This window comes from Pongo abelii, chromosome 9, assembly GCF_028885655.2.
Source record: "Pongo abelii isolate AG06213 chromosome 9, NHGRI_mPonAbe1-v2.0_pri, whole genome shotgun sequence".
NCBI classification, from domain to species: domain Eukaryota; kingdom Metazoa; phylum Chordata; class Mammalia; order Primates; family Hominidae; genus Pongo; species Pongo abelii.
This window is the reverse complement of record NC_071994.2, coordinates 129,043,309-129,057,034: the sequence shown is the minus strand read 5'-3', so window position 1 is coordinate 129,057,034 and position 13,726 is coordinate 129,043,309. Positions and strand designations below refer to the sequence as shown.

Genomic DNA, 13,726 nt, shown 5'->3' with positions numbered 1-13,726 from the left:
AAGAATCCTTGGTCATCATCTGTAGGATGAGGTCAATTATTTCTAACCCACAAGGTTGTTCAGAAAATTCAAAGATATCAGGTGAGTAACATGCCCAGAAGAATGTCCAACGCCAAGTAGAGCCTTAACAAATGTTTGTTTTCTCCCCTTTCCCATGTGTAAATTTATTAACAACTACCTCAGATATACCTGTGATGATTTTTATTTTTACCTATTAGGTCACAGAGGCACAGAGAGGCTAAATAACATGTTTAGGGTCACACAGCAAGTGGGCAGCATACTTGGACTTCTGTCCCAGGTGTGTGGGGAGTACCTTCATAGTCAGGATTATGTGAGGGATCGTACTTGACATGCAGCATGTAGCCCATGTCGAGTTATAGGAATGAGTCCACTCAGATAAATGGGCCCCACCCTCACTCTGTGTTCACCACAAGGGAATCTGCCATTACCATTGCCTGTCTTCTCTGTAGTGACTGCCAACTGCGAGGTTAAGGCTAGGAATTTCATCTTGTCAGGTGGAATTAGGGACTGTCAATATAAAGACTTTTGTACCCTTCCCTTGTGCCTCTCAGGTGACCCGTATCCAGTCACGCCATTAATCTTTTCATCAAATATTGCTGATGATCTGATGTGTGCAGGGCATAATTACAGGTACTATGGTGAAAGCAATGAATGCAACACATGAAACCTGGGTGTTCGTAGAGTTTTCATCTTGTGAGGGAAGAGAAACAAAATGCATACACATAAGGAAAAGTTATAGGAGCACAAATTGAGTTAAGTATCCTGGAGAAAAACCGAGGAGGGAAGGGACAAGGAAGTGTTGTTAGGGAGTTTTGGTCTTTTATGTATATGGTGGTCAGCAGATGCCTCACAGAGAAAGTGGCAGCTGAGAGCAGAAAGAGGGGTGGCAGGAAAGTATGACATCTTCTGGAGGAAGTAAGGAAAAGTCAGAGAACTAATGGGAAAACTCATCTCCAGCCCTCCCTAACTTCCCCTCTACATACCCTTTCCAAAGACCAGTCCAAATAGATCTCCCTTTTTCTCCCTATAACAGCAGTGTAAATATCTCCCACTGGAATCATTTATGATCTTTGTCTCCCTTGAAAACAATGGATGAATAAAGCTCAGGAGAAGCTGAGACGGTCTTCATGTTTTCCCCACTTTTTCCTGGCCTGTCCTGTTCATCCCATCCATCAATGACGTGTTGTACACTGAGCAGTCAGACCATATCTGGAGTATTGGGCTCTGTTCCTGATGCCTCACTGTGAGGGGGAAAGTCCCACTGGAGGTCATGCCGAGGTGATAACCCAGGATGGTGTGGTGCCCGAAAAGGATGGACTCTTTCTTAGATGCTTAGTGATCCCAGCTTTATTATATGTGAAAGGAAGTCATGTGGATGTGGAGTTAGAAATGTTCTGTGTAGACCAACATATGAAAACACAACCAAAGAGATTCTATGCCAATATGAATTAATATCTTATGATAAAATGAAATGGGGTGTCTGGGTGGGCTGAGTTCCAAGTAGCTAGAGGAATGCAAACACAGACAGGATGTACCCTCTTCTAGGAATGTTGTAAAGAGCATTCAGGTGGTTTGAGCTGAAATTTATGATTCTGTGATTCCAGTGGGATGCCTGAGGGCAGGTGATGAGATTAAATAAAGCTGGAACCTCCCACTGTGATGTTCTCAGGAAAAGGCCCCAGGATGTTCCGGTTGCTTCTACTGGGCATGTTCATAGTGCTCTTCATGGATGAGGGTAAGGTCTGGAGAGGAACGCACGAATGGGTGGTGAGAGAATGTATGGAGAGGGAGAAAAGGGTTTCTACACTTGGCTTTTGGGGCTGCTGTGAAATAATTTAAGGCCAATTTTTCTTCTCTTCACAGGAGACAGAGTCCTGACATGGAAATGTACGGTGTAGTTGGTTTGTCGTTTTTGTTTAAATAATGCCACAATGAGGGAGACATTCTTGAGTTCTTTACACATTGTCCTCTCCCCACTCAATACACCAGTGTCTTCTTTCCTCCCTAGACTTGGGAGGCTCCCTGACTTCTTTGGGGGTCATAGCTGTTACCCAATCAAGAGAGTAAGGTCCCCTGACAGAGGCCAGGACTAGTGTCAACTTTCTTCTCATGAGGTTTGCACCACCCTGATATAAATGTTTCCAGGTGGGAACAGACTTCTGAAGCAGAATCAATTTCCCTAGTGCTGTTCTTTAAAGTGCCTCTCTTTTTCAGGGGTTCGATTTTGCAATTTCTGTAAACACTTTGATGGATCCATTTGCCGCGGTGGCATGAAAAGTTGCTGGAAGTTTAATATATATTTGAAAAACAGGAGTTGTGCCACAGATCACTATTACTTTAGTGATCTCACTACAGGTAGGTGTGGGGGTTACAGAGAGACAAAACATATCACCAATGGTGCCCACAATCCTTGGAGCCAAGGAGTGGAGGGAATCTGGAATCATGGGAGACGGTGGGAAGTGGGATTCACCATACACAGATCTGGGTATGGGGGCCTGTGTAGGAGGCAGATGTCTTCTGCCTGGTCATGGCTAGAGAGACATAGACAGGATGTAGACACAGTCTAGGGGCTTATTCCAGTATACAGAAAATTGAGGAGGTACTGGGGAGAGGTCATTGCTAGGAAGATGATGAAATGAGGCAAACTGACCACATTTGCTTTTCTTCCCTTTAGGGAGATATCTGTTCCGTTATACAACACTATCTTGCAGGCCCTGTGATGAGGGAATGTTCCAAGTATTCCACGACCTCCTGAGAGAAACAACTTGCTGCATTAGTCAAAACAGGTGTAATACTGGCAGAGATAATGTAGATATTACGAGGATTCTTGGAGCAGAGCCTGATGAAGTAGTGTATGGTTCATATAATTATGAATGATTAAGGTTGTTAAACTATATCTCCTTGCAGTCTTGGCCCTTTTATTTACCCAATGGTAATACCATCATCTTACATTTTCCCCCAAACCACTCTCTCCTCTATTCCAGTATATCTACCTATGGAAGCTCTGTCTTTCCAGTGTCCATGTTTCCATTAACAGGAAAGGGTAAATATCTAGGTCACAAAAACCTCAACTCTGCCTTCTGGTTGGATTCCTCGGTCTTTGCTACCTGATACCGCCTGGCAGTCTCCACTTACCCTTAAGTTCCGATGCTAAACCTGGCCTGAAGTTAAAATTCTAAAGTATCTTGCAAAGGAAGCAGAGTATTTTTATGGTAGAGCTTCTGGGGGAAGATCAGGAGAAAGTAGATTGTATAAAAATAGGGAAAAAGTTACCAGAAGTTTTGGGAGAATGATTTGAGAGGAGAGTAGGAAAGTATTTGATGTGGGGGGCGGTTGTAGGTAGGGATTATATTAAGAAGGGGTTTGGGAAAGTCAATGTGAAATTAGAAACTCTGACTTATGTGAAAGAAATAGTCAATGTACTAGACATAAGAGTCACAATGCCTGTCACCATTTTTGGGAAACTACTGCACAGCTACTCCTGACAACACGTCTTAAGCTACAAAGTTTCTAATCATCTTTACTTGATCACACTTGGCTGAGTTTTGGCCAGTTACTCTGTCTCTTGGCATGTGCTGTTGTTTGAATATCCCCCTCCAAAATTCATGTTGAAATTTCATTGCTAATGTAACGACATTGGGAGGTGGGGCACTTAAGAGGTGCTGAGCTCATGAATGGATTGATGCTGTTATCATGAGGGTGGGCTCCTGCTAAAAAAGATGAGTTTGGCTTGATTTCTTCTCTCTGTCTTGTGTGCTTGCTTGATCTTCCACCATGTTATTATGCAGTAAGAAGGCCCTCATCAGATGCCAGCATCATTTTCTTGGAATTTTCAGACTCCAGAACCATGAGCTGGATAAATTTCTGTTCATTATAAATTACCCAGTTCTGTTGTAGTGATAGACAATGAATAAGACAGCATGTGAGGGATGCCCAGTCCTCAAAAATATTCAAATATCACCTCGTATTCTACATACTCATTGATAAAAGCTGCTTGTTTTTATTCTGTTGGCACAGCCCTGTAACAAAAAATGTTAAAGAGAGATAAGAGTTTCAGATCATCACTGTAGTTTTCTTAACAAAAATAATAGGTTATGAAATAACAATAATTAATCCCTGAATTATTATTGGTTGACTTTAGTTTTACGTTTTAAAAATGATTTTAGCCATCCTATGTATTAGAATCTACAGACACTATGATATGTATTTTTTTAGCTTATAATTATATACGCACATATGTAATATTATCCCAGGGTTGGTCTCATCCCTATTGATATCCAGGATTATGACTGCTCATTAGTTTGTGTAATGTTGTATTTATATAAGTAGAATTAAATATTTAAATCTACAAATAAATTTTAAAATATTTTCAATATATGTATGATGAGATTTCCCCCAAATTTTATATTTAGATGAATACTATACTTTAACATCTTGAGAAATAGAAAGTAGATTCTTTCATGCAGGGTTGATTAATTAGTTTAAATGGACAGAATGAAGATGCTGGCAGTAGGTTCTAAAAATGCAATGATTCATGGTATTTACTGGCTCTGAGCCCAGCCCAGCACCAGAGTTCCCTAGGAAGTGTGGTCCTTGTGTCCCTAGACTGCCTTTCAGTTTTACCTAGGACCCCAAAGCACTTTGGCTTGCAGTGGCAAGGCTTGCTGATAAACTCAAGTTCTAGCTTCTGGGATGGGTGATTACCCTCTGGCTATGGCTGGTCCAAATTGTTCCCTCTGTACATAAGTGCTGGCTAAGCCCAGCATGGCTTTACTCTCCTCTGTGGCAGGGCAGCACTGAGTTCAATGCCAAGTCCCCCAGTTGCTGCGATCTCACTCCCCTAAGTGCACAGGGTCTCTGTGCCACATGGCCACTGCCAGAGGATGGGAGAATGGTGGTTTCAGCAATTCAAGGCTGTCTCTTCTACCCTCTTTAATGCCTCTTTCAGTGATACCAAGTTAAAACCAGGTACTGTGATTGTTCGAACAACCTGATTTTTGGTTCTTGTGATGGTGCTTTTCTGTGTGCATATAGTTGTTAAAATTTGGTGATCCTACTAGAGGGACAAATGATGTAGGCTTCTTTTCTACCATCTTGCTCTGTCCTTCTCTGTGTGTAATTTAAATGATCCATAATTAATTGAAAATTTTATTTTTACTTTTCTTAATTTTTTTTTTTCTCTTGGCCAGGCCTGGTGGCTCATGCCTGTAATCCCAGCACTTTGGGAGGCCAAGGCGGGTGAATTGCTTGAGCTCAGGAGTTAAAGACCAACCTGAACAATATGATGAAGCCCGATCTCTACAAAAAATACAAAAATTAACTGGGCATGATGGCATGCACTGTAGTCCCAGCTGCTTGAGAGGCTGAGGTGGAAGGAGAGCTTGAGCCCAGGAGATTGAGTCTGCAGTGAGTTGTGATTGTACTACTGCACTCCAGCCTGGGTGACAGTGAGACACCGTCGCAAAAATTTGTGTGTGTGTGTGTGGATTTATGGATACAAGTGCAGTTGTGTCACATGAAATACATTAGTCTGGGCTTTTAGTGTACTATTTGCTTATATATTGTGTTTTTAATGCCAGGTTACCCTGCCCCCTGGCCCTCAGTCACGGGAAACAGCTCCCAATTGCTGTGAACAGCAACTGAAAAGAGTCTGTGAGTCATGAAGGCTGAAGTTGACTGCCTTAGAATTCTTGGGTTAATTTTAAAAGGCTTTGCATAGAACTATCAACATAGTACTCTGAACTTTCAATTAGGACATATTGGAGGCAGCAGTATAGTTTATGAAGCTCTGTAAATCCTTTTACAAAAACATGTAACACTAGGATAGCAAAGGGAACATGCCATAGACAAAATCAGGGAACCGAGGTTCCCCAAGCCCTTGGATATCTCAGATATATGGAAATATGTCACTAAAATTCCTTTCACAAAATAGAGCTTGATCCTTAGGAAGAAAGGAACTGTTAGTAGAAACAAAATTGAGCAGGTTGTGAAGACTGAGATTATCAGAGAATATAATGTTTCTTTTTTTGTTTTTTTTTTTTTTGAGACGCCCAAGCTGGAGTGCAGTGGCGCAATCTCAGCTCACTGCAAGCTCCACCTCCCAGGTTCATGCCATTCTCCTGCCTCAGCCTCCCGAGTAGCTGGGACTACAGGCGCCCACCACCATGCCTGGCTAATTTTTTGTATTTTTGGTAGAGACATGGTTTCACTGTGTTAGCCAGGATGGTCTGGGTCTCCTGACCTTGTGATCCGCCCACCTCAGCCTCCCAAAGTGCTGGGATTACAGGCATGAGCCACCGCACCTGGCCAAGAATATAATGTTTCTGTATGTACATATATTATCTAGCTTTGAACATGGAGTGGACATAGAGCAGTAACACCACAATAGCTATGGGCACACCTAGCACCCGTATTTTGGTTTCTAAATATCCTTTCCCATTAAGAAGAAGTAGGTAGGGCTCCTTGCAGGGAAAATACAAAATGAGTCTGGAATATTTAGGCCAGGGCTGAAATAAGGAAGTGTTCAAAGAATGATGGAAATGCTGAAAGGATATTGAATCAAGCTTAAAGGGACTCTCACTGGCCAAAATTGAGCATCAAAATAAATGTTATAATGATCAATATGACTCATTGAACAAAATAGGAATGATTATACTTATGTAATCAAATAAGTAAATAAGGAGAGGAGAAAACTTTTCCTTACAGTAGATTGCCAGCTAATAAATTAGATTCCATCTAATAAACACTGAAGGAGTATTGAAATTGGAAAATCAGCATCTGACAAAAATGCTAAGAAATAATTCATTAATTCAGGCAAAAATGCTAAGATTATCACTAACTTATTAGTGTTAACAGATGATAAAACTAGTAAGTGATAAAACTTGTTGGTGAAAATGGAAAGATACTGGGACATTCACAAAGTCTAAGAACCTCACCAGAAAATAGTTAGCAATTACAAAGGGAAAATGAGTAATTTTATAGAAGAGAAATAATTCTAATTGTAATTAATTAACATCACTAGTAAAGAGATAAAATTATGTGCCCCTAGATAGAATGCACTGGGAACACAGCACCACTTCGGCGAAATTTTTGTCGAAGATCTATTATCTGTATCTAATCATGCAGACATGTTGTGCAGGCCCAATTTGAGGGGAATTATATAAAATACCAGCTTATAATTTTAAAAGTATTAAAGCCATGAAAATAAGACTGTGAACCTATTCCAGATTAGAGGAGACTAAAGAGACATTGCAAATAAATGCAATATCATGATCCTAGATTCAATTATTTTGCTATGAAAAATATTACTGGGAAATTGATAAAACTTGGATGGGGTCTGTGGATTACATGATAGTAATTTGTCAATACTAATTTTGTGATTGTGATGATTGTATTGTGGTTATAAGAAAAAATATCTCTGTTTCTAGGAAACACATAGGAAAGAGTTCAGAAATAATGAGGCATTGTATTATTAACTTGTATCATTAACAAGTAGTTCAGAAAAAAGACATTCTTTGCAGTATTAGAAACAGTAACTCTTCAATCAAACTATAATCAATCGAAAGTATATGATTTAGCTTAGAGTTTGGCTGTGTTAAATACAATTTGAGAAAAATATATAGAAAAGCTTAGAATGGAGATAGCTAGAAAGCAAAAAAAAAACACTGTAAGAGATATGTTTGAAAATACTTGTAGAAAACATTTCAGAAATGAATACTGTTACTTCTGGCTTTTGGTTATAATGTGGAGAGTGGTTGGAAACAATGCATGCCTTTGAAATAACCAGAAAGATGGATAAAATAATAGTCAAATATTTATTATTATTATGTTTTTGAGATAGAGTCTCACTCTTTCACCCAGGCTGGAGTGCAGTGGCACAATCTCGGCTCACTGCAACCTTTGCCTCCTGTGTTCAAATGATTCTTCTGCCTCAGCCTCCTGAGTAACTGAGATTACAGGCACACGCCACCACGCCCAGCTAATTTTTTGTATAAATAGTCAAATATTTTAAAATGATATGAGAGGTGCGTGGATTCAGAATAAAAAGAAACTCAAATTCCAGAAAGGAAGACCCCCTTCTAAGGTGAGCAGAGATGAGTAGGAACTTTAAAGATATCTGCCAAGACTTTTCACAGTTGATAGAAGAACAGGTTTGCCATAGACAGAGAGACTTTTTGAACTTAAACCAACCAAAGCTTCAAAATAGTCCTGACCCTGCTCAAATCTGATGTGATCTTGGTGATGAATTCCTCCATGTATCTGCTTCACAAAGAAAGGAGTGTGCTCTCTCTAAGGGAAGATAATGCTTTCTACAATGTTGGGAATATAATAAGAATTTATGTGACATATGAAGAAGCAGGAAAAAATAGGTAATAGAAGCAGACCAGATGTTGAAATTATGACATGATGACTTTAAAATAACTATTAAGATACATTAAATGAGAGAAAAAGATGGGCAAGATGAAAATATAAATAATTTTAACAGAGAAATAGAATGTATTAAAAAGAACCTAATGGAAAAGTGACTAGCAAGATGACCATATAGGACACTCAAATGATTACCACTTGCAGAAGCATCAATTTAAACAACTATCCATCCATGAAAACACCTTGACAAGAGCTAAGGAATTCAGGTGAGAGATTATAGAACCTTAGTGGAGTACACAAATAAGAAAAGATGGATTGAAGAGAGTAGGAAGAATAGTCTCACATTACACATATCACCCCTCCCCCAAACCCAGGCAGTACAACATGGAGAGAGATATCCTCTGCATGGGGTAAAGAGAGTGAAATAAACACCCAGTGTCACCGCAGACCCTGTATGAGCCACTCCCCCTACCCCTGTGAACCCCAGTGTCAGGCTGTCCTCCATGGCTTCAGGCTCTGGGCCAGCCCCCATGGACCTAGGCTCCAGGTTTGCACCCACAGAGCCAACCATCAGTCTGTCCCCCAACATCCAGACTATAGACTTTCCCTTGTGGCCTCAGGACTCAGGCTACTCCCTGCAGACCCAGACTCCAGGCTACCACCTGCAACCTCATGCTCCAGGTTTGCCCCAATGCCATATTAACCCCTGTGGACTCAGGCTCTATACAAGCTCCCACAGGCTCAGGCTCCAGGTCCACTCCAATGCCAGGCTGACTCCTATAGCCCTAGCTTCCAGTAGCACCAAGTTCCAGGCCTGCTTCAGTGGATTCAGGGTATAAGGCCACTTGAGGAGACCTCAGCACTGGACTGGTCCACATGAACCCAGTCTCCAGGATCACCCTTCCAGACCAGATTTCAAGATGATACCTTCAGATCAGAACCTAGATCCACCACTATGGGCTTAGGCTTATTGCCCACTACAGTGCTAGAATGGCCTCCATGAACCTAGGCTCCAGTCCCATGCCTGTGGACCCAGGCACCGGGCATGCCCCAGTGGACCCTGGCATAAGGCCAGCAGACTCAGGACAAGGCCAATTCCTGTGGACCCAGGCACCTGGCTCACCTTATTGTTAGGCCAGCCCTCTTGGACTCAGGCACTAAGATCTTCCACTTGGTAACCCAGGCACCAACCCAGCACCAAGATAGTCCACTTGCTAACCTAGGCACCAACCAGCTCTCCTGAGGACTCATGTAATAAGCCTGCTCATAGACCCTGCCAGGAAGCATACCTAGAATCCTTATATGTGTTAACTGGTAAAGGACTTTACCGGCCAAAGCCAGTCTGTAAAGACTGGAAGAAGTGCATACTTCTTCAAATGCATAAACACCAACATAAGGCCACAAGTATCATGAAAGATAATAATAATAAACCAGCAAAGGAAAAAAATAAAGTGTCAGTATATGACCCTAAAGTAATGGAGATCTATGAACTGTCTGACAAATAATTTAAAATCATTATCTTTAAAAAACTGAGTTACAAGAGAACACAGAACTAAACAAAATCAGGAAAACCCAATACATGAACAAGATGAGAATTTCAACTGAGATAAAAACCATTAAAAAGAACCAAACACAAATTCTAGAACTGAAGAATACAGTGACTGAAATAAAAAGTTGAATTGAGAGCTTCAATAGCAGACTCAATCAAGCTGAATAAATAATTGGTAATCTTGAAGACAGGTCATTTGAAATTACCTAATCAGAAAAACAAAAAGAAAAAGGAATTTAAAAGAATGCAGAAAGCCTACAGGACATATATGACACTGGCAAGGAAATTAATTCACACGTTATGGGAGTCCTAGAAAGCAGAGCACGAGAAAAAGATGGAAAGCCTTTTTTTTTTTTTAAAAAAAAAAAAAGAAATAATGATAGAAAGCTTCACAAATCTGGAGAAGTAAATGAACATCAGATCCACAAATCCCAAAGAACTGTGATAAATTAAATACAAAAAACCTTCTATGACCACATTGTAATCAAATTCTCAAGTCAAAAGCAAAGAGAAAATTTTGAAAGCATTCAGAGAAAATAAACTCATCATATAGAAGGGATCCTTTGTAAGACTATTAGTGATAGTCTCAGCAGAAAACTTGCAGGCCAGGAGAGAGTGGGATGATATATTTAAAATGCTGAAAGAAAAAAAATACTTGTCAACCAAAGATACTATACTCAGAAAAACTGTCCTTCAGAAATGAAGGGGAGATAAAGACTTTCCCAGAAGCAAAAGCTGTAGGAGTTTATCACCACTAGACCTGCCTTAGAAAAAAGTGCTAAAGAGAATGCCTTAAATTGAAAGAGAAGGATTCTAACATCATAAAAACATATGAGAGTATAAATCTCACTATAAAGGTAAGAATATAGTCAAATTCAGAATACTTTAATACTGTATTGGTAGTGCATAAATCAGTTTTAACTCTAGTAAAAAGTTAAAAGACAATGACATTAAAAACAACTATAAGTACAATAATTTGTTAATTAGTAAACAATATATAAAAGATGTAAATTGTGCATCAATAAAATATAATGTGAGGGAAGAAAAAGGTAAAATGTAGAGTTTTTGTATGCAGCTAGTTCAGATTTCATCTGATTAAAATAGACTGTTCTAATGATAATGTTTTATGTAAGCCTTTTGGTAACCAGGAAGAAAAAGTCTGTAGTAAATTCACACACATGCACACACATACACACAAACACACACACAGAGACAAAGATAAAGGGATCAAGGCATATCACTACAAAAAATCATCACATCATGAAGAAAGATAGACAGATAGTACAATATGATGTTTGGATATATATATAAATTGTGAAATGGTTAAATCAAATTAATTAACATATCTGCCTCATATACTTGTTATGTTTTGTCATTAGAACATTTAAGGTCTACTTTTAGCAGTTTGTAAGTATAAAATACATTATCATTAACAATAGTTACTATGCTGTACAATAGATCTCTGGAATTTATTCATCTTGTCTGACTGAAATGTTGTAACTCTTTGATGTTTCCTGAAGCCAAGATTCCCCACACAGATTGTGGCTGCACAATCCAAAGACAGAGTGCAGTCTCTGTGCAAAAAAAGGACTGCAGAATTTGTGCATGGGATTTCTCTCAGATCTCCCAGTGTTTGTCTGCACTGTTTCATTTGCTGCAGAGTCTTTTATCTTTAAATAAAGACCTTATTAAGTATGCTCTATGAATTTATATGTTCCATGGAGAATAAATATGTTCTGTGAAGTCTGGTGGTTCTTTCAAGTATCTGAACTTGAGAAACCTTTGCAATGCCTCAAAGAAATACTTGATAACTTCCAAAAATAGAATTAACATAAGCAATATTCACTTACTACAGTGCAATAAACTAGATGCTAAAAACCAATCCAAAAAAGCACTGCAAGCTGGAAACGTAGTAACATACTATTTAGCAACTCTTACATCAACAGAAAAATTTAAGACAAAAATGCAGAATTTTTTAATAGCAAGTATAGGGAAACATAAAATATCAGAAATTATAAAATATAGCTAAGGCATTTTTCAGAGAAAAATTCATAGTATTAAATATACATAAAAAGAAAAAGAAAAGAAACAACCAGTACACCCAACTCAAAATAGTAGACAAAAAAACACAAAAACATCAGAAAGAAGAAAAGGTGTAGCAAAGTAGAAACTAAAATATATAAAAAGCAAGAAAGAAACTAGATCATATCACCAGAGAAAGTCACCTTCACTAGAGGAAGACAGAAAGGAAATAAACAATAAAGAGAAGACCAAAAAAAAAAGCCAGAAAAAAAATAACAAAATGGCAGGAAAAAGTCCTTACTTATCAATAATAACATTGAATGTAAATGGACTAAACTCTCTGATCAAAAGACATAGACTGGCTGAGTGGATGAAAATACAAGACTCATTGATCTGTTGCCTGCAAGAAACATACTTCACCTACAGAGACACACATAGACTGAAAATGAAGAGATGAAAAAAGATATTCCATGCCAATGAAAACCAAAAAAAAGCAGGAGTTGCTGTACTTATATAAGACAAGATAGATTTCAAGATAAAAACTAGAAGAGGCAAAGAAGAAGTGATATCATTGTATCACTACATAATGATAAAGAGGTAAAGTCTGCAAGAGGCTATAATAATTTTAAATATGTATACACCCAACACTGGAACACTCAGATATATAAAGGAAATATTATTAGAGTTAAAAAGAGAGATAGACTTCAATACAATAATAACTGAAGACTTTAACACCCCACTTTCAGCACTGGACAGATCTCCCAGATAGAAAATCAACAAAGAAACATAAGACTTAATATGCACTACAGACCAATGAATCTAGTAAATATTAACAGAACGCTTCATCCAAGAGTTGTAGAATACACATTGATCTTCTCAGCACATGGATCATTCTCATCATATGTTAGGTTCCAAAACAAGCCATAAAACATTTTTAAAAAATGAAATAATAGCAAGCATCTTCTCTGACCATAATAGAATAAAACTAGAAATCAGTAAGAAGAGGAACATTGGAAACTATACAAATACATGGAAATTAAACAATATGCTCCTGAATTGCACCTAAATGACCAGTGGGTCAATGAAGAAATTAAGAAGAAAATTGAAAAATTTCTTCAGACAAATAGAATGGAAACACAATATAGCAAAACCTATGGGATACAGCAAAAGCAGTACTAAGACAGAAGTTTATAGCTCTAAGTGCCCACATTTAAAAAACCTTCAAATGAGCAAACTAACAATGCATCTTAAAGAATTAGAAAGACAAGAGCAAACCAAACCCAAAATTAGCAGGAGAGAAATAATAAAGACCAGAGAAGAAATAAATGAAATTGAAATTAAAAAATACAAAAGATTCATGAAACAAAAAGTTGGTTTTTTTGAAAAGTTAAACAAAATTGACAAGCTTTAGCCAGACTAAGAAAAAAGAGAGAAGATTCAAATAAATAAAATTGGAAATGAAAAAGAAGACATTAGAACTGACACTGCAGAGAATGAAAGGATCATCAGTGGCTAATAGGAGGAACTATATATGAATAAATTGGAGACTCTAGAAGAAATGGACAAATTCCTAGATACATACAACCAACCAAATTGAATCAGAAGAAATCCAAAACCTGAACAGACCAATAAGTAATGAAATCAAAGTAATAATAAAACGTCTCCCAGTAAAGTAAGGAATGGGAGCCAACATTTTTACTACTGAATTCTACCAAACATTTAAAGAACTAACACCAATCCTACTCAAACTATTCCAAAAAATAGTGG

At 38.3% G+C, this 13,726-nt stretch overlaps 1 protein-coding gene across 1 annotated transcript; it reads left to right on the top strand.

The window, feature by feature from the left end:
- The first annotated feature begins 1,354 nt into the window (after window positions 1–1,354).
- Window positions 1,355–4,392, top strand: LOC129048820 (prostate and testis expressed protein 13-like). Its single transcript, XM_054525393.1, has 4 exons — window positions 1,355–1,756; window positions 1,885–1,908; window positions 2,236–2,376; window positions 2,696–4,392. The coding sequence occupies exons 1-4, from the start codon at window positions 1,681–1,683 to the stop codon at window positions 2,896–2,898; spliced, it is 444 nt and encodes a 147-aa protein (XP_054381368.1). The 5' UTR covers window positions 1,355–1,680; the 3' UTR covers window positions 2,899–4,392.
- The last annotated feature ends 9,334 nt before the right edge of the window (window positions 4,393–13,726 follow it).

Bases quoted from the DNA above. Each gene is read 5' to 3' on its own strand.
- LOC129048820 (XM_054525393.1), top strand. From the start codon at position 1,681: ATGTTCTCAGGAAAAGGCCCCAGGATGTTCCGGTTGCTTCTACTGGGC. The intron at 1,757-1,884 runs GTAAGGTCTGGA...TTCTCTTCACAG, and splicing joins AGTGCTCTTCATGGATGAGG to GAGACAGAGTCCTGACATGG. The intron at 1,909-2,235 runs GTACGGTGTAGT...TCTCTTTTTCAG, and splicing joins CAGAGTCCTGACATGGAAAT to GGGTTCGATTTTGCAATTTC.